The sequence below is a fragment of the Colias philodice genome, chromosome 14 (genome assembly GCF_061535455.1).
Source record: "Colias philodice isolate Cphi_HAF_F1 chromosome 14, ilColPhil1 Martin Lab GWU primary, whole genome shotgun sequence".
Lineage (NCBI taxonomy): Eukaryota > Metazoa > Arthropoda > Insecta > Lepidoptera > Pieridae > Colias > Colias philodice.
The window spans coordinates 7,152,907-7,172,040 of record NC_143099.1 but is presented as its reverse complement, the minus strand read 5'-3'; the positions used below and the strand labels follow the sequence as shown (position 1 = coordinate 7,172,040).

The window sequence follows — 19,134 nt, the reverse complement described above, 5'->3', positions numbered from 1 at the left end:
ATAAAATATGGATAATGTTTTGAACGTTATATTATAGAAGTAGTTATCAATATTATTCAACTTATAAATAGGTATCGTGGATGATCATGTCTAAAATGTGTTCCTCATTGTCAACAGACGAGATTTCAAGCCGAGAGACAATCGAACTGCCTATTCAAAGAAGAGTTTGTGGACGGCTACAGCAGATACCATCTCGTGAAGAACGAAGACCGGTACATAGGATTCAACAGGCGAGGCGCGCAGATGCGGCGCGGCAAGCGGAACCTCCCCGAGGGCCAGCACAAGTGCTTCTCGCTGCTGAAGGAGGCGCACGACTTCGACATCAGCCGGCACAACACGGTGCTGGCCGGCTCGCTGCCCAAGTGGCGCCCGCAGCGTAGGCTCCGACCGCCCGCGCAGAACTCCATCAAGCCACCATGCCACGTGCGCCACCACCACGGCCGGCCGCAGCGGCGACGGAACTGCGAGGGCACGTAGGCGGCTCTCGCTCGCGATTCATTTGCGCTTCAACGCTTCGCGCGTTTCGTTGCCAGCTGTCGATGGACATTGTGAGTGGACAGAGTATTAGTCAACTACCGCAGTATTATTACAGTGACGAGGACTGGATAGTGTTAGGTTAGCGCGGCCGCGGCGTCGCGAACGCCGCACGGATGGTAGCCGAACCGAGAGACAGAGCAAACATTGGACGGGGAGAAAAAAGCCGAGCCGGGCCCGCGTCTGGAGCTGTGAAATTCCTTAAGGTCGTGTAACATCGTGGCGTTTGCTCTTCTGCCTGCGCTCTTGCGCTCCGAGAGAAAAAAGGTTTTCTGTACGGAGAGCAAATAGTAGTCTCCCTAGTCACGAGTCTTCCGACAGACCACCGCTGAACTTGTAGCTTACACGCGAGGTATATCGGCCGCGTCGTCATTAGTACGTGTCAAAATGTAATTTTCCCTTTCATGCGCCGAACGGTTTGATAAGGCCGAGTTCTACGAACCTCGATCGCTCGGCTGGCTCGCCATAATGTACTTACAGCGCCTTTATGTCAATTCTCAGTGTATTATTATTTAAACGCTTTACTCTTTTAAGTATGAATCGTGTTATCCGCTTGTAAATATACTAATATGTTCACTTATTTATCGAAAACTTAAATGGAAACTTGTAACGTAGGTGTTAGATGTAAAATTGTTTTTAAATGTTTTGTATTTAATCCGACGGCTCTCTTGTGTATTGTCACAATCGAACTAAAATTCTTCTGTAACTACGAACATCTTCCTTTATGTTTTCAATTTAATTGTAATGTATGAAATGAATTATGTGTATGATTTTGAACGTTTTGTATATATTATTTTAAGTGTTTGTATGTGAGTGATAGGTTTTTGAATCTCTTTTGACACTTTCTGCAGAGGACTCTGGATAATTTGAAACATAAATAGTCTCTGCATTAATAGTTTCATTCAAATGCCTCTAAAAATCTCGTAGACCTACATTTTTATTGTTGCTATTTTGTAAACAAATCACTAAATCAATCTATGCCAATCATGCATTCAAAATCGAAAGGGTAATTCATAAAAAAAAACACCTTCATTCAAATTATCGAGGTTCAATGCCTTCATACGATGACTATTGTAATATTGTAAAAATATAATTTTACCATAAAAACTATTGGATAATAAAGTCATCCTAACAAATATCGAAGCGAAATTTTGTAATAGACATTGTAATTTTAATATTTTAAGATCTGTGCCATAGTGTGGTGGCAGTGCACGATTTGTGTTCTTATTTAGTGGGTTAAGTTTGTATGTAATTACGCGTAGATAAAGTATTTAACTTATAGGAAAAGATGATTTAAAACATTAGTGTAACGCCCAGTGTCTATTCAATTATTTATGAATGTATTTACTGAATATTAATGGTTGCTGTCACCATAATGTGTGGAATACAATCGATGTTAGACGTTCCGTAACATATACAACGTGTAAGAGAAATTACATAACTATACGATGGTAAATTTAAGTAAATACAGTAAAATGTTTGAACAGGATAAATCGTTGCATATTTTAGTATTGCATTATTCCCGTTATTGGTGGAAAGTGTGGATACAATATAAAACACACATAACAAAATTCTACGCACACAGTGATACGGTGTATGCGTAGCTTTACAATTTAGGGTGTCTGTAATTTACATCTTTTGGAAACTTTTTATTTAACAAGTTACACTCAGCGTATATAGTAAACTCTGTTACATGCTGTATATTATGTACTATTATTATGTATATTCATAGTCGACAATACATGTAAAAGACGTAGAAACATTCCAACTATTTAAATGTTAGTTTACGTGATGCGCTTATACACAAAGTTATATTACTGTTTAAAATGTATCGCCGTGTCTATATTTATAATTACTCAGATGCTGAAAACGAAATTACATAATTGCTAAGAAAATTACGAAATTAAATCATATTTAACTCGCATTTTTGTTTATTTATTTTATACCCTTGAAGTGTAAATTAATTTCATTATTTCGGCCCAAGACATGTTTTTCTGCTGATATTGTTTCAAACAGTTAGTATTTAATGCACCAAACATATATCTTTCAAAAAAGTTCATTGTTCATACACCTAAATTTACTACATTTATCCAAGCAAAGTACAGTATAACAGTACTTACTAATTTTGCACGCACATCAAGAAGTTTTCGCCTGATTTACGAAACCTTAATCCGACATCTTATTTCGAATGCTTACCTACCCTTTTAGCCGACTTTTTCCATTGCTTTCAAAAGTTATTTGTATTTTAAAATACCAATGCCAAACAATTTTATTGAAATGCTCGTAAAGATTAGGCAAAAACGCTGATGTTTATGGCCGGATTAGGTGTTCATTTATACCGAAACGTCAAAGTGCATATAATAATATGTTGACTTGAGTAAATTATCAATAAGTGGCTGGGGATAAAAAGGTTAGTTCCAGTAAGTCTCCGGAAGGAGATTGTTTGAACACGAAATCTAACGAGAAAGACAAATAGGCTAAAGTGAGACTAACTGGCTAACTGGCCATGATGCCGCATCGTACGAGCGTGCCTGCTTCGATTAGCACCTAGTGGCTAGTACAGCGAAGGCTTGTGGTTGTTATTGGAGGCATTTCACTGCCACCCTGTTTGCTACGAGTCATTCAGTTCATGCCGCCTAGAAAGTTGAAGCAGGATAAAAAAGATATGTCACTTAGGAATAGGGTGGCTTTCAGCTCGTAAAATAAGATCTGATCAAAAACAATTAGGTTTATACATTGCATATTAAATCGAAACTTTATACTGGATACAATAGATAGATAGATAGTAATAGATAGATAGTAATAGATAGATAGATAGATAGTATACAATTTAGTGGAAATGAGTGGATTTTGATCATCGAGAAAAGATAGAGCCCTATCAATCACTTGATGGTTGGTGACGACTATTAATTAAAGGTTTGTCTAGCGCATGTTAACGCAATGTTAGAATAAATTACGAAATATTATAAGAATGACATTTTGCAAATAAACGATAAACTTCTAGGTTTACCGAATATAGTTTCTGGAATAACGGTTTTATTGTAATATTATAATAATTTCTCAAAGAAAGAACAAATTGTTGTAATATTTATAAATAAAATATTTAAATCATATTGGTTAGAACTTATTTATTAAAAAATATTATTTCTACAGGGTGAGTGTCAGGTCGAAAGGCACAATTACATAAACTTTATATCTACTTAAATTTCAAAACAAAAATGAAGCAGAATATATTATATTTAGAAATGACAACAGTGATCCAAAGATCCAAATTTATTTTATCTAAAACGTTATTCATATAGAACGTAATTATTAATAAAAAATTTTTATAATAAACCAGAAATGATGATATGACATATTTGTTGATTAATACATTATATGACAGTATTTAAAGACACGAGGTTATCACATTGTTAACAATGAAATTGTCGGAATGTTCTTAAATATTCATAAACAATGTGAGGTGTCCAAACAATTTTGTGCTATATTGTTATACTTTATAGATAATAGTGGGTGTGATAGGTATAGAATATGATAAATAGCGTAAAAATTGAGCGTAACATGTCTTTGTTCGTATTGTTTGACGTACATAAGTAGTTATCATTTTACAATGCTTCATTCTTTTTATATGACGTGTTTTAAAATTGCTTATAGAATGCTAGACAATTCAGCTTCATAAAATTACGTGGAAGCAGTATTACAGCTGATACGGCAGGCGCGAATGTCTGCGTATTGACGTCACGAAAAGAAAATTAAATATTATTTTGTGGTTTTCACCTTTAGAATTAAAGAAAGAGCTTATTACCAAAAATATTTTATACAAGCCGTGGATTGCAGTTTCACCCACATTGTAGATACATGACGTTATATTGCCTTCTTCAATAAATGGTCTATTTAACACAAATATATTTTTTCGATTGCAATGAGCAATCAGAAGTCTAAAATTAGTGCGATCGTACAATCCCTCCCTTTCTAATTAATGATGATAATAATTTAAGAGTAATTTAATAAATAACTGTTTGAATTTCACTCAGAAAAGATGCATTGAGATCAAATGGAAAATTTACGACAGAACATCGGTCACTCTACCATGGCCTTGCCATAATTAGGGATAGTTTGGCAAGGGCACATACAAATTTTAAATTAGCTATGTCATTATCAATCAGTTTTCTTAGAAACCAGACATGGGATTACACACCAAGGCTATCACAGTTATCTAACAAATGGCCTACACAGTAAGTGGATCCAATCGATTCTTTTACTATACTGATAACATCAGCAAAGTAGTAATAAGTAGTTTTAGTTCAAATTATGTCATACCATAATTGATGTCACGGTGTGTACGTACTTGAGCTACAAGCTAGACTCAGGTATTAAATTGTGACTCATATTTGATACGTAATAGCGATTAAGATTTTTTAAATTCTTTAAATATTATTTGTCTTTGTTTTATAAATGGATTACAAATGTAAGTTGCGTCATATTCGTAATAATTATATTGATTACTTATTTATCGTTTTTAATTCTTAGTAATTAGCCTATTCTATCATATAATACTGTGAGCAAAATAAAGATTTCTGTATAAAATTATTAAATGGAAAATTAGGCTAAAGTGAAAAATTTTCAGCTCTATCGAACACTGGGAAGTGGGTCAAATTGTACTTGAACGTTTGTATAGAGCGGGTCACGTGCAGTTAAATAAAATTGTACCTATAAAGAGATCTGTACGATAAATGAAAAATATATTAAACTCACGTAAATTAATTTAAAAAATAGGGTGTGTGCACGTGTGTCAGAAGTGAAACTTCTTTGGAAATATTCAAAGATACCAAAATCGTCACCATGGCGTTACGGTATTGCCATGCCCGACCCTGAAATTTTACTCTCAACGCGCCTAAGAAGTTTAACTTCAAAATGTATTGAAATACCGATTAAGGATTTATTTTATATGTTACGCTCTACTACCATACAGTCTGATACGTTACTTATTTCAGAGAATATATACTACTTACAGAAGATTTGTGGAACATTTGTTTTCGTATGATAAATCTTCACTTGTGATATTTTAGGTTTTATCTTATATTCTTGCAAGCAGAACGACGCTTTGCAGAACTAAATCGAATTGCCTTTAACGAACTTGACACACATAGATAGACGGAATTCCTTCGATAATAAAACGGGGATTTAAAGCTGAGCTGAAGTGAATTTAAGAGTTTCAAGTATGAAATTAAATAAATTTTAATTATGCAATAGTCAGCTGTTGTAGTTCACAATTAGTAGAGGTATAGGAAGTCTAAGCAGAAAATATGTAATCCATGTATGGTTAATCATGTAAAATTTCAAACCCTTTTTAAACTAGATACCTACACTAAAAATTATTTTCTGATAAATTTTATACCTATCACTTTATTTCTATATTGTAGTGAACATGTAGTAAAATACGAGTGATATCAAACTCTAACCTAAACATTTAAATACTTTCAACTTAACTAGACTGCCTCAAGAAGCGCTTTTGAATCGTCAAAATACATAACTTAAAATTTTACCGCCGGTTCGGAAAGCAGTTTCTACAGAGAAAGGAGGAAAGTCTTTCTCTTGCGTCTGCTGAAATAAATAAACTATTAACGATGTGGTATTTAAATATATTGTACTTAATTGCATTCTATAAATAGCCGAAAGCTAACACATTCCTAACAATACAGATGGAAGTGGGAAGCCGATTCTGTTTGTCAATACTAACCCGATGTAAGTGCTAATGAGTCGCTCATAGCACAGGTGTGCTTCACGATAACCACATTTACAAATATCATGGAAATTTGAAGGAATTTGAGAGAATTTACAAGGGTTTTTAAATATACAAGATACAATTTGTATGGAATATCATAAGGTATTCTTGGAGTACATTCTAATCTACGTATATGCATTCGTTAAATTAAGTTAACTTTCAGGTCATCTGATCTAGTTTTGAAAATAAAATTTGAGCTTTATTATTTAGATAGGACTTTACCGGTTACCCCGCAAATATTACTTATTTTATGATATTTCTGCAAACATCTAGAATATTCGACTGAATTATGAAAAACTTTAGAATAGAAGTTGCGGCTCATAATCTTAAAATTGACAATTTTACTGATCATTAGGAATATGATAAGTAATCTAAAGAGGATATTGAGTATTTCTTATATTTAAAGCGATTAAGAAAAATGTATATTTAGCACTGCATTGATAACTGGGGAAGATTAACTAGACTTAAATATTAATACTAAATTATGATGAATTTTAAAAAAATAGACACACCTTGTTATAAATTAAGAAAATGTGAATTGTTTTTATCAGTATAAATATTAAACTGATAAAAACAATTTATGAATGAAATAAAATGTGCAATTAAAGCAATTGTCCTGATAACTCATGATATGCCAATGAATGGTTATGTTTTCAATGAAGAACTACGTTAAACGTTACACTCTCTCTTTAACTCTTCTTTTTAAAAATAAAAAGCTTCTTATATATAAATATTATGTTTTCTATATCAACACCAATATTCTTTACTCATCTTATATTTCTATGCGTCGAATCTATGCTTTAAAACCTTTTAAAACGTGTGGTCTATTAAGTAACAATAGTTTATTCATAACCGAATGTTAATCGGGCTCATGATGCCAGCAACTAGTTAGGCCTGGTGTTAACGGATAGTTCAAACATCAACCCGGTCTACCTGGTTATATTCATGGTAGTGGTCATGAATCGACAGCTTTTGGAGGAATTTTGGGACCGCTTTTCGGTTTCATTCATATTTTGGTGGAGGAATTATGTAGAGTCTAAAAGATCCTGCTATTTGATGAAGTAATTTATATCTACAAAATACTAGGCATAGAAAAATACAGATACTTATTGCATTTTTAATAAAAAAATTAAGAAATAACGAGACATTACCATTAGTATGTATTATCTGTTTTATATTTACGAATATACTTTTAAACAAACGAACCTGATCTCTATAAAATATCTTCAACATCAATAAACGCTAGTTTAAAAGTGTTATTAAAAGCCAGTTGCGGTACCAAAAACTTAAAAGAATTCTATATACAGTTATGAAGCAAAGTTATTGCAGCGTGGAAGCTGAAACGCAAACAAATGCTACCCTCTAGAGCCCTTATTACAATGGAAGTGGAGAGTTTAGCAAACACTGACATCTTAATCTCACGTCACAAGCCTAGCTATATTACTTGTTACATTTCATTTTTACGCCACTTTAGAAGCAAGTTTTGGTAGTACTTGACAATTTTGTATCATATTATAGTTCTGATATTATACGTTAAATTCAATTTGCTAATTCAAAATGCTGTTGTGTATCCTATTTTGATTCAAAAATTGTGGCTTTAAATTTACTTTAATAGTTGAATAATATGTCGTTGATAATTCTACTTACAATGTATAATTCGCCATCTGAAATTATGGACATACTATAAATATGGGATAATTGAGCCGAATGTTTCTATTCATTTGTATTGCGAAAAATATTAAATATTAAAAAGCAAATTATTTATCCCAAAATTTCTAAATATTAACAGAGCTCTCTAAAATACGCATCGTGCTCTTCTCTGCCAAAGTAATTTTAGATGAATTCTGAAATACATATACTTTTCGGCTATGCACTTGCATGCGGCAGTCTGCTGCTTGAACAGTGTACCCATAACTGTCATCCAACACATATTAATCTCATTTATCCCCACTAATCACCTGCATGACTTAGTTAAGGATTCTAAAGGATCTCAGTGTCATAATGTTCCCAATTTCCCAATACCAAAGTGAAGGTTGCGACTAGTCAAACACCCTCAGCCATTCAACCCTTCCACTCAAGCTTGACAAAAAATACTCCACACTCGGTAAATATTGGACGTCCACTGTCTTAGTGTGTGGTCTAAGGGATAAGCTTGTTGGAATGAATGACCACATGACACTCATTTTAGATAAGGAGTGTAATCCAAGTGTGTAAGACTCAAAAGGTGCGAGAGCTAATATTAATAAACATATTTAATATTTAGTGTATAACGTCGCTCTTACTACGGGAAATCGATCAGAGAAACGGATGATATTGCATCATATATAAAAAGGCATCATATACATACGGGATTTCAAACTTATACGAAACTAAAGAAGATATTTCGAAAATCAATATATATATCGAACAACGAAGTCAATTAGAATAAAAAATGTGTTGAACTCTAACCAAAAAATAAACTCTAACAAGAAGGAGTTTGTATTTTATTTTTACTTTAAGACATCAATTCTATAAGAAATATCAATTTATTTTATTTAGAGCATATAACTTCTTGAAATACTTACTCTACATTCATCCACATATAATGTTGGGCTCTATCCCTCTTTCTCTTATGAATTAAATCACAAATCGAAAGTATAATGTTGGCCCTTCGTCCTTTTAACGCCACCAGTGTATTTGAAGTTGTCGGGTATTACAAATCCATTAGGTTCGCTTGCGGATATGTTCTAAGCCAAGCCTGTGGCATAAGGAAGGAGTGGAGCGGCCTTTCAATTATTGGTCCTAAATTTGTGTACTGCTTTATTTAAAAGACAGCGAAAAGAAGAAGAAAAAACGAGAAATTTAATAGTTTGGTTTATAAAAGTTCAGATTTTGAACGTCTCAAAGTCATGGTTCATGATAAAATGTATAAGTTTTTTAAATAGTTACATAATATACAAACATAATATGAAAATGTACGGGTTCTTAACTTTTGGCTAACACAGAAGATAAATTTTAAATGGGTTGATCAATCAATTTTCTTTACGAACAATTTCACGTCTATAGTCATCTGTACCATACAACTACTTTTTATTTTAGATTAATATTTTGTAGAACACAAGACCTCTCCATCACCATACATTCCAGCGTTGCATATCACAATTTTCTCAATTCAGAAGTTCCTCGCAATAAGAATAAAAACAGTTATTATTTCATAATAAGCATCATAAAACGTCACACCATCAATAGCGCCACGCCACTCTTTTATATTTATCTATTCCCATTACATTTTCGGACAAAGGCGTCGAGTGTTTAGTTCTCGATGAGAGGCCAACAAATGTGGTGGACAAACAACCACGTTCCCACGGACAAACATTTTGCTTTGGCCCTCCGTACCCCTTTTTGGGACGGGAACAAATGCATACTAACTTAAGAACGAAGTACATTACCGCTTTAATGAGAGTGAACAATTCGCGTCTCTTGATAGCAAGCAATGTATTGCAATTAACTTATAAAGCAACATTCTTTCGTGTCCTTTGTAGTTCGGAATAGAACATTTATAGAGCAAACTCGAGAACCTATTTAATTTTACATTTATGTTACGTCTATTATATTTTCAATAGTAAGCCTCTTATTGTTTTCTTAATGTAATTGTAAGTATAAAATTATTAGCCATTATTATTTTGCATGGTTTATGAGTAAATTTTTATATTAAAATTGATTAACAAAGTCTCTCTTAGCTTTTGTTTATCAAGTGCTATTCATTCAATATCAATCCTTATTTAAATAACTCAAATTAATAGAAGGAATTGTAGACATAGCAATTGACAATTTGTTTCTAAAACACGTATATTTTAGAAGCTTAAACTTCGCTACAATTTTTGTTAATACTAAAACCGACTAAGGAGCGGGCGGTGTACTGATGAAGGTGATCACCGCCGCCCATAGCAATTGCAACGTTAGGTAAACCCTGCGATTGTTTTGCCGGCCTTTGAGGGACGCGTAGGCTCTTTTTTTGAAGGCATCCATATCAATAATTCATAATAATTAAATACAATAATTCACGTTTAAATCAATTTAAACTACAAAACAGCTGCAGCGTAAAGAAATAATATTATATTCCAATCCTTTATAATTTTCTAACAGAAACGAAGCGACGGTAAACACTTTTATACGAACAAAAACAAAATAAACGCAAGGAATTCTGAACGCATTTTACTCTTTTACATTATCTATGTCCACTTAACCTAACTTGAAATATATCTTTGATAAGGATAAACTAATCTTACAGCATATCATTATGTTCCGAGTTCTAATTAGTGAGAATGAATTATGTATCGTTTTTCCTTGGGGAGCCTACTGCGCACGTTCTTAGTGTTGTACCTATAAATCAATGATTCTAACAATTTTATGGAATACACAGTTCAATGTTTCAAGCTGTTTAACATATAAAATAAAAACGGAATACGATGGTTTTGTCCATTTATTTTAATCCACTAATATATAAAATAATACATAGGTATTTAAGGATATCATTTAAGGCTCTAATACTTATTAAACTAATAACTAGTTTAATTTTAGTAAACTGGACCTCTAGGTCCTAGGACCTCTCTACAAAAGCAAACTTACCTTCTTTACATCTATCTGTGCCTATTCTTGAGTTAATTTCGGCTTCACTCGTATAGAGATTTTTCTCTACATATTAAATAATATCTAATAACAGAGTTTTTATGCTTTAATACATAATACATGTGCCAAATTTCATCGTATTTCGATCAGCTATTGTTATTGCAATTAAAATTTATTCATAAAATTATTCTCCCAAACTTTCACATTGCATTTTAGTAGTACAATTATATAGCATTGCTAATTGAATCTAGCTGTACCTATGACGCAAGAAACCGCATTTACAACCATCAGCAACTGTTGACAATCGAATTAAAATCTCGAATAGAGATAGTCGATCGTACATCGATAGCGGCTAATGAATGCTCGTTGAAACTTATCTTGATGAGACAGTTGGAAGAAACCATTAATAATACCATATAAATAATAACATCATTACAACCTCGGACCACCCAAAATCATCACCTCTATTCGTAATAGATCGTAAAATATGTAGATAAAAGGGAATTAAGAAAATGACCACTGAATGGCCGAGAGAAATCGCTGGAGCATGGTAATCGTGGTCCGCATGCTGTCAGCAATTTGCATATGATATGAGGCGCTAATGCTTGTAAAGTAGGATTCTTTTCTGAATATTTTGTATGCAGCCGCCATTAGCATAGATAACGTAGCACGAACAAAATAAGTTGTACGATTTTAAATGCCGTAAGATGTGTGTGTAATTTATTTTTATATTATTTTTCTATGCACAAGATCGGAAATTCAAAGTATGGTATTTAAATTTTATAGATCGTTTGTAGAACCTACAATTAAAGTAACAAAGATGATTATAAATTCACATTTGATTAGAGAAGTCACTTTACAAACGGCACCCACTACAAGACAGTAAATTACGCATAGTTTATTTTAGAACGAAGCTTACATAATTATGTCTTAGAAGTTATTTTTAATTCAACTTTATCTATATTATCGTATTGATAAATCAAGAATTGCGTTGTAATACAATATTCTCAAACATGGTTACACGTATCTACAAATATTAAATAGGTACTTAATACTAATTTTCATTATTATTTACAACACTTGCTACGGTTAATCCCGTGTAGACTTCAAATAATAATTTTTATAGGTTTTCATTGCCTTGCCTCTCAGAGGGAACCTCCATTTAGTATTTACTTATCACCTCATAATCTTTGTCCTTAACTGTAAAACCAAGCTACTACAATATTCATCCACGGTTTTGGAAGGCGTTCCTTTATGTAATGCGCATATTAAAAGCATTTAAAATTGATTTATGGATGATCACTTACGTTGCATATGAATTGGAAATGAGATTAATGAAACTAATAAAGTTACATGGAATATTGTTTACGTAAAATATTATTTATGAAAGTTTTGCTTTATGTATGGCCTGTTCTCTGTGGTAGTTGAAATTATACGTGTACATACTTTATTTAGTACCTATACTGTTATCTAAATAAATTTTTGTTGATTGACATAATATTGTAGTAATAGGTTGGTAATTTATGTTAAATTTATTTCTGTTACATAATTATATTAAAAATATATTTCACAAATAGAAAACATTGATAATATGGTTACAGAATTATCAATATCTGAACCCACACGATGATAATACAATAATTAATCACAATTGAAATACAATTAAATAATATCTTGTCAATGGGAAATTCTTGTTTTGAATAACGGAAATTGATTAGATATATACGGATTAAAAGGATAATAAAATAAGGTGGTTTAAAATCTCACGTAAATAATGGATAATGTTAATCAAAATATGTTATTTATAAGTATAATAAAATACGGATTATGCTAGTATGTATTGTGTTTATTTATAAGTTATAAGTACGGCCTTTAATCGCGTAGCGTCTAGATAAATAACATAGAAAAGAAAAGCTTTGAAAATAATAAATACAATCTTTTATAAACTTGATAATTTTTCAAAGCTTAGCTATTTCTAAGTTTTCAAATTATACCTAAATGAATAGAAATGTCGAGCTTATGTTTATCCTCGGTAATTTATTATTTTAAAATTTTCTTACATTGGATCACGCATAATTGGCTGATTGTAAATTTGTCATATAAATAGCACATAGGTTTCTGGGTACAACGCGAGTGAAGCTCCCGCCTGTAGATAATAATCAATGAAAATGAAAATGACGGCAAGTATATAAAGTTACAACTTATGTGTTGTTCTGGTATATAAGCTACATTACTGCCAAATATTTAGTCTGTTCTGTGGTTATATCGATACATTCTTGCATACATTCGCGGGCTCATATTTATAAGGCTATTGTAAGATGGAGCTTTCAAGATATAATATGGTTCTGTACCTATTGTAACAGCTACAGTGTCATCAAACAATAGTATATTTCCCAACATCGGTACATCACCAAGCTCATATGATAATAACCGGTATAAAGTAACGCTCTACTATTATGAGGGAACCCGTCTTTACTCGCAACCGCTTCCATATTATTTTTGTATCAATTATAATTCGAACTACGAAATTAGCATACAATATAATGTAGTAGTGGCGCCGACACTCCTACACACATACAAATCATTTAGGAACCTTGTCGAATTAAAGATCATAGAATACCCCAGAAGCTTCATTGAAATTTTTGGTAGAGCTTACATTGAAATAGTTCCATTTAGCGTTCTAATCTAGCAGATATAATTAATTATGTTAAAAACTGGTCGTAGACAACATTAGCTCTGTAGTTTGCATGTTATCATTAGTTAGTGACAGTGGTACTTCTGTTATAATTAATTGATTATAATTTTAACATTAGGCTTCATAAATATTGTATAATATAAGCTGGATAAAAATAACTTTGGCATTAATAAGTCTGCATAATATTACGAAGACAGATGTTTTATTTTAGGTGTGTAATTTTAGTTTAATATACATAAGGTTACAGACAAAATAATAAACATTAGGTTATAGACAACAAAATGCAATGAATGAACGATGTCCAGTATATTCTCCCATGTTTGTCCCATTCTCTAGTGAGATAAAAAGAGAGACTAAATTATTCGCAATTTTTTCTAGTCTGTGTCTATTTATTTTCATCTTTTTTTATTGCCATTCATAATTACAAATATGTATGCATAGATATCTACCCAGATATAGTAGTGTTGGGTGAACAAGTATTTTCCTTTCTTATAGTTTTAAGTGCACCTTGAACTACGATAATGGCATTTAAGTCAATTACGTAGAGCGTTAAGAGCTATGACCCATAATTGGGGATGGTACATAGCCAATTTATTATTTAAAGATCCATTTTGTTCCTAAATTATGTAGCTTTAGATGTTTCACAATTATGTGCAATTATACATTATCATATACCAGCAATATAAGATTTAGATACGTCAATATATAAGATTGTTTTTATCTAAAGATTATAGTATGTTATTATATAATATCTTGTAATAATATGACTATATCTTCGGACATTCTCTTCAGACATTTTTTTCAAATTTATTGTAGGAATATTGATTGAAGCATATTTTTGTATAACCAATATGCTCAAAATACAGCTTAAAATTTAGGTTAGTGCATTTTACTTGATTGATAGCATCCTCGTGCCATCCATCCAGAAAAATTGACTTTATTTATTGCATTAATAACCTTCGAAAGTGTTTTTATAATTATTAACTGTACTTATTTGACACGGAAACGTCAATTTTGTCTTTATTATGGAATTAATTTTTAATAATTGAATTTAAAAGATGATTTAGCCGGTGGTCGAGGTAAAAGTGGGTTTCTCTCCAAAACGGGGTACGAAGATAGTCTTATTTCCTTCGCAAAAGGATATTTAAAAATTCAGTTTTAAAGCGAACAGTTTTTAGTCTATGTCCATCTCGAAGTATTCTGATAACTTTAGTAGCAAAATTGAAGCAATAGCAATTCAGGCCTTTCTTTGCCAAGGCATTAAGGCTATTTGCATTGGTCATTTTAATAGAGACATTGGAATTAATAAAAATCTACACTTATTTATTTAGATAAATGTTTAGTGATGTATGATAATGATAAATGATGAATGTATAATTCCTCGAGTCCGTATTGGAGCGAGCTATATGAAGCATGAAGCAATAATTCGTAATAAATATCATCAAAGATTTTCAACTGTTATTAGCCAATCTACCACATCTTTTATATTTATTCCTTGAGAAAACTCGATAATTATAGAGAATCTCGGTGTAAATTGATATCGCTTACAATATTACCCTGTCTGTAATTGTGAGGTATTTAGTACGTTGATTTGTGAGAAAAATATAGGTTTTGTAATTCGTAGGGGTAATAACGAGGTGATTGGTTATTTTGTAATAACAAGGCGGGTTCGTGCACTTGGAAATAATTAATATCGTAAGTGTAGATGATGAAAAATAATTACTTACATTTAGGTAGTGTAGGAAAGGTATAGGTATCAGTTATTTTTTAAAGTTTTAATTGCTTTGTGTAATATGGAAAAGTTATTAATACTTATTGTAATTATATTTATTAAATAATTTATTTGTAGAATAAATGTATTTAGATTTTGTTGCAATATCGGTTCAAATAAATTATACCTAACAGGCGAGCTTTAATTTTCGTTTCCATGTCTACTATACCTACGACTACAATATAATATTATATTATCTGTGCTACTAAGTACATGTCTACATTTTGATACGTGTTACTTGGTACACAGATAAGTAAATAGTCGGGTCTAAGCCACATTCTGCTCCGCTAGTGCAGTGCGAGCTTTAAGCTGTATGACTCGCTTTTTCCAAAACGATGTTTTCTTTCACCCAACTGTTATTATAATAAACTTGTGGTATTGATAGTAATAGATAGGATTTAATCGCACGCGGCACGCTTGAAGCCTCAGTGTGTGTTTGTTATTTTTAAAGAAAGGAATTAAAACCGCTTAGTCAGTTTGTGTTCTTATTGAAGTTATCGCGATATTAAAATGAATCTTAGGCCTACCTTCGCAATCAATTTGGGATAAAAGCGCCGCAGGTAGCAAGCACCTTCATTAATTGACTATTAAACACGTATCGTAAAAAAAGTAAAGACAATGTATTTTATCAAAGTTGATAACTTAATTTAGTTCGGCTCATATCAAAGAAACTATGGAGTCGCAGTTATTTGTTGTTTCTACATTTATTTATAAATATTTGAAGAACCTCTATTTTACCGTTATTATACTTTTTCTGTCTGCTTTTGCCTTTATTTTACTGTTATTAAAAAACCTGTTACATCCTTAAATTTATTAGGCATATTAAAAATTGTTGGCATATTATTTCATAATAAAGTACATTCACTAAACATATTAATATGTTAGTTTTCAGCATTTGCGGTTTCAGCTTGCAAAGTTCTTAGCTCACTGTTGAATTTTGATTCGAAACATGTGTGGATTATAATATGGAGTGATCTTTTCAAATATTATATTGGCCAAAACTTATAAATTAAAATTATTGTTTAAATAATACTACTCTATTCATCTTTTGGTCCAGTTATATGAACTTTAGCGGCATCGTTTGTAAAAACTGCGCTGAATAAGATGAGTGCATTTTAATAAATCGTCAATTTTACGGTGTGAATATTAATAAAAGGGCCATTTGTTATAATTTATTGAAATATTTCATACTCACCTTTATACTTATTAAAATATTTCGAATTTTAAAAATATATTATATTCTCTATGCCTCATCTTCATCGTAGGTACTTGTTCTGAACAAAGATAACAGTCCAAATATTCGTACATATCTATACATATTCGTACTTTCAAAAAATATTGGTATTTACTATTTAGATACCTAGGTAACTAAGTATTTGTTAAGAATGCAATCATTAAAAATGTCATGAGAAATTTTTTCACGGTACAACGATCACGTCATATGATTCAAACACAAAAAAGCATCATTCAAAATCCACAAATACGCCGTGTTTCAAAAATTAAAACGGCACAAAATTCCTAGTAAAATTGTCTAGAAAATTGTTAACCGTCAGCAAAAACCGTTTTCGTTCTACCACGTGTTTCAAAAGTGGTATCCGTGACTAATCAATGCTCTTAATGATGTTATATAATCTTTCTAATAAATCAGCTCTTAATAGCTCTGAGGCGGCAGATACGTAAAGGGGGTATAATTTGACATTTAAGGGTGCTTCGTCACTACCGTCGGCTCTGCATCCCTTTGTATTAATGAAATTATTGCTATATCTAGTTTCTGTATATGCTGGTTTGTTTGTGATTGGTTACCTACGTTTTAACTTTATTTTTATGTTAAAATTGTATACCAACCTATTTTGAAGTAAAACTTCTTTAGGCGCGACTAGGGAGTAACTCAGATTTATTTTCTGACGGAAGTAACGCTTACTATAGTCTGCGTAGTTTCCGCCATTTAAAAATAATAATTCTGATTGGTTGTAAGTATATGTCATATACTACACGCTTCTTGACTTATACGCCAGCTAGTGGCAAATATCATAATCAATTAGGATTATTTATTTTCAAATTTTCAAACGGATCAATTGTGAATAGCAAAGTGAATGAAAAATTCAACAGTTTTAAAAACATTATTTTAAATTGCAAAATTTTTTGAAAATCTCTAAATATACTTGTTTATTTATTACTTTTAAAATAAGTAAATTAAAAATAAAAATAAACATGTTGCGGATTATAATCAATCTATTTTAAATATTGCTGAAGACAAAGTAGTATCCATAGCAACAGATATGTATATAGGTTGTCATTCAGTTGAACAAGAAGCATATTATGTACGCCAACAATTTCATAAAATGTCAGTTATTGATACAGGAGGATCGCCTTATGAAATCATATTAGTTCTTAACAAATTTTACATTATTACAACCAATATTGATGTATCTGATGGCTTAGCCAACGGTTGTGTTGGAAAGTTAGTGTATATTGAACGTGATGACAGTGATAACATCATACGCTTATGGCTTGAGTTTCCTGGTAAGATAGGAGAGAAAATTAGGAAAAAAGCTGCCCATCATATTCAAACTCTAAACATTAGTAGAACAGCAGTCCCAATTTTACGAAGATCGTCATCTGTACCAATGAATAGAAATAAGACAATATTTGCAAAGAGAAATCACTTTCCATTAGTATCTGCTTGTGCGCTTACAATACATAAGTCTCAAGGTGGTACTTTTGATCAAATCGTTTATGAATACAATAAAAGTCACAGTCAGCAGCTGTTATATATAGCATTATCACGAGTAACTGATATAAATGGATTGTTCATTGTCTCAAACACCGATGACAACAAATTTTATCATGGAAGAAAGCGTCCAGGGGGAATAGTTGATTTACAGTGTGAATTTGAAAGACTTTCAAATTCTCGCCTAATAACACAACAGGAAGAATTATATAACCTTGTAAATGAGAGTAACATTACCGCAGGTCCACACTGCGAGCCTAGCGCGGTTGCGACGGCGGGCGCGAAATATCAAACGTATGAAACGCGCCTTTGCGTCCACATTGAAATGACTAAGGCGGAAGCCTAGTGCGACGGTAATGAGCGAGCCAGCGCGCGTAGTTTTCAAACTCTCCTATCCGCGCGTTCTGGCCACACTACGGGCCTAGTCAGCAAGCGACCCAATGCGCGGACGGCGGGGGTATCAAACCAGTTCGGTCTTGTCGCTCGACTTCTTATATTATATCCTTTATTGTTTTTCGTAAAATAGCGGTAAATACTTAATTGTTGAAGTGAAACTTCTTTATTTATAAGTGCGATTCAATCTAAAACACTTATATATACACCACAGTAATTTTGTAGGGTATACTTAATCTCAATTTTTCATATAAGATTCACCCGTTATTCCTCTGTTTTATTTATTTCGAGTACAACTTCTATAATGATCTCATCTCAAAATCGGACTGTCCAGTAAAAATAGCAAATCGTCCAAAGTTTGCAACACCCGAAAAACGTCGAACCGCTACTTGAGCTCGCGCGTCGGTGTGGCCACCGCGAGCGCCCGCTCGTCGCGCCCGCCTAGGCCGCCGCCACCGCGCATTCAGTGTGGACGCACACTAAACACTATTTTCCTTCAACTGCCAAAGTTTACGTGCTCATGTTTCTGATCTGAATGATAAAGTATTAAAAAGGTCCACATTGCTGTTATTTTCCGAAACTTGGATGAAAAATGACGAACAAATTCTTATTGAAAA

General features: G+C 32.4%; 1 protein-coding gene across 3 annotated transcripts in view; it reads left to right on the top strand.

Annotated features, from left to right (window-relative positions):
- The window catches only part of LOC149482925 (uncharacterized), an 82,270-nt gene extending 79,812 nt beyond the window's left edge, over positions 1-2,458 (top strand). For all 3 annotated transcript variants that reach the window (XM_089703085.1, XM_089703083.1, XM_089703086.1), the window contains one exon: positions 118-2,458. In XM_089703085.1, coding sequence (XP_089559211.1) covers positions 118-477 — 360 coding nt within the window. In that variant the 3' untranslated portion in view covers positions 478-2,458. The remainder of the gene's footprint in view (positions 1-117) is intronic.
- Positions 2,459-19,134: the final 16,676 nt, after the last annotated feature.